The sequence below is a fragment of the Meleagris gallopavo genome, chromosome 13 (genome assembly GCF_000146605.3).
Source record: "Meleagris gallopavo isolate NT-WF06-2002-E0010 breed Aviagen turkey brand Nicholas breeding stock chromosome 13, Turkey_5.1, whole genome shotgun sequence".
Lineage (NCBI taxonomy): Eukaryota > Metazoa > Chordata > Aves > Galliformes > Phasianidae > Meleagris > Meleagris gallopavo.
Window position 1 is genome coordinate 89,719 of NC_015023.2, and position 2,351 is coordinate 92,069.

At 31.1% G+C, this 2,351-nt stretch overlaps 1 protein-coding gene across 1 annotated transcript in view; it reads left to right on the plus strand.

Moving 5' to 3' along the window:
* LOC100546462 (cadherin-8-like) overlaps positions 1-2,351 on the plus strand; it is a 58,545-nt gene that overhangs the window by 19,186 nt on the left and 37,008 nt on the right. Inside the window, exon 2 of the mRNA XM_031555385.1 lies at positions 410-527. Within this exon, the coding sequence (XP_031411245.1) occupies positions 410-527 (118 nt within the window). The remainder of the gene's footprint in view (positions 1-409; positions 528-2,351) is intronic.

Below are 2,351 nucleotides of genomic sequence, written 5' to 3' on the forward strand. Positions count from 1 at the left end.
TTTTTTTAAATCCTAGTATACTAATACTTGAGGTTTTATTAAAATTAAAGAAAAAAATCCTATTTTCTTCAAAATTCCAAATACAGTGTTTCTGAAACACTCTGCTCCTTCTTTATTAATGAATAATAATTTATTACTTGCCTAAACTTCAGCAGTTTTTCTGCCCCTTTTTATGTACCCATCTCTCCTTATTCTCTACCACCTCTTTCCGAAAACAATGTAATGTGCTAGATCTACTCTCCATTTTCCAAATGTTTAATCTAACACCATTAACAGCCTAGCAGGCTTATACATTTGCAGTTTTAGTCTGTCACGTAAAGAAGCAAGAATATGTCCTATAGAATGAAATGTTCTTTGCAATACTGTATGTTTATTGAGTGTGAATTTATGAAACTATTTTCTGTTGTAGGTAATTCAGATTGTCAGTGCTGTTGACAAAGATGATCCTAAAAATGGGCATTATTTCTTGTATAGTCTTCTTCCTGAAATGGTCAACAATCCAAATTTTACTATCAAGAAAAATGAAGGTAAATATAAAATACATGTAATATATACCTGAATAACTGTTTTGAATTATTTGGTTAACTTCAGATTTCTTTACCAGTTTGTTCCTTGGGCGGTATCAATGTAGGTAATCTATTTAATGGTACCTTAATTACATCTTTTACACCATTCCTGGTATATTTAGTGTGGATAAAAAGAAAGTATAATGTATACTAAATTTAGATCCAGCAAACAACTCATTGCTTTAAGTAAGATTTTAAAGGATCAATTGTATTTCTAGTAAGTTGAAATTCCAGAGATCAACTCTAAAATGAAAATCTGAAACTATTGATAAATATCATCAAATGGTCTTACGGGGATGTAGATGGGAGAATAAATTGAAATATCTATTAAATCCCACAAAAGAAACACGTTTTAAGCCTGTTTGTTGTCTGCATAAAGGTTCCAGAGTATTTCAATTGAGCATTTTTACTAGAAAGAGGAATTTGCTAAGTCATCAAAGCCCAGAAGGGCACTTTGTATCACTGTGCTTTAGAGCTCTTCTGAAAGGGCATGATACCATTTTGTAGTACTACAGAAGTGGAATTTCATGCACAATGGAAAAAATACCCATTTAATATTGTTAAAGAGTGGCTTTAGACTGATCCTTTTTTTTTGACACACGCATACTTAAAGGTCATATGAGAAAGAGCTGGGAATAATCACAAGAATGCTACAAACAGTGCTTTATGTATTTGTACTTAAGTGAATATTCAAAAAAGTTTTTCCATTTTGGATTTTTGTTTTGTTTTAAAATAAATGTTATCCAGCTGGGAATTTTAGTTAAGTTCAATCTATTATTTCTCTTATATGCAACGATAATTAAGGAACTCCTTGTTATAATAAGACGTATTTATGCAGCATATGTGCACAGGTGTAAGAGTAATGTATGAAATGTCAAATAAAAAGAAACTGTTGCTTTCATTTTTATTATTCTAGCCGTTCCAACGAAGAAGAATGACAGCACCATTTTTAAATGCTACTGTAAAAACCTAAATTCTTAAAAATGTTTAAATATATACAGATATTTTTTTCCTTTCATTAGATGTTTTCTCTTGCAGCATTCACTAAGTATATCTCTACTTATATCTGTACTTCATGTGGGAAATGTCTCAATGTTTTCTGCATTTACAGAAGATTAAAAATTCTCTTCGAAATTCATTTCATAATCATCAGTAGTGTAACATAAATTGAATTAAGCATCCTGAATGTTAGGTGGCTTGCTTTGCACAAAGTCAACAAAGGTCTTAGCATTCCTCATCATGTTTAAATATTTAGCTCACATAACTAATCAGCTTTGTCCTTCCAATCTGTTACACATTTAAGACTCACTCTTACTTCTTGTCACAGCACACCTGACCTGAGTAGGAGTGAGGAACCTTTCTGTACAGCGTTCTGAAAAATGCATTTTAATCAGTTAAATATGTAAATAATTTTATAACAACCAGCTGAAATCTCCCAAAAGGAAAAGTCCACTTGAAGAGACTTTTCTGATTTAATCTTTCAGTATCCATTAATAAAATTTCCTCTACACATACCACCCTTTTCTATCAAGATTGCTCAGCAAGTGATTCAGTCTATGGCTGATGATAGAACATGATCTCCCACAAGAATCAGGTATTCCTGTCAAATCCAAATCAGGGTATAATTTGGTTGAAATGAGGTTTCTTGTCATTTAAATATAATAAATCTCTAATAAATTATTTAGTTATGCCACTTAAAGACTGAACTTGGTCATATCTTTGTATTGCATATATCTGCCAGATAAACATGAGCAATTATTTGTATTGAAAAAGTCCATTATTCTT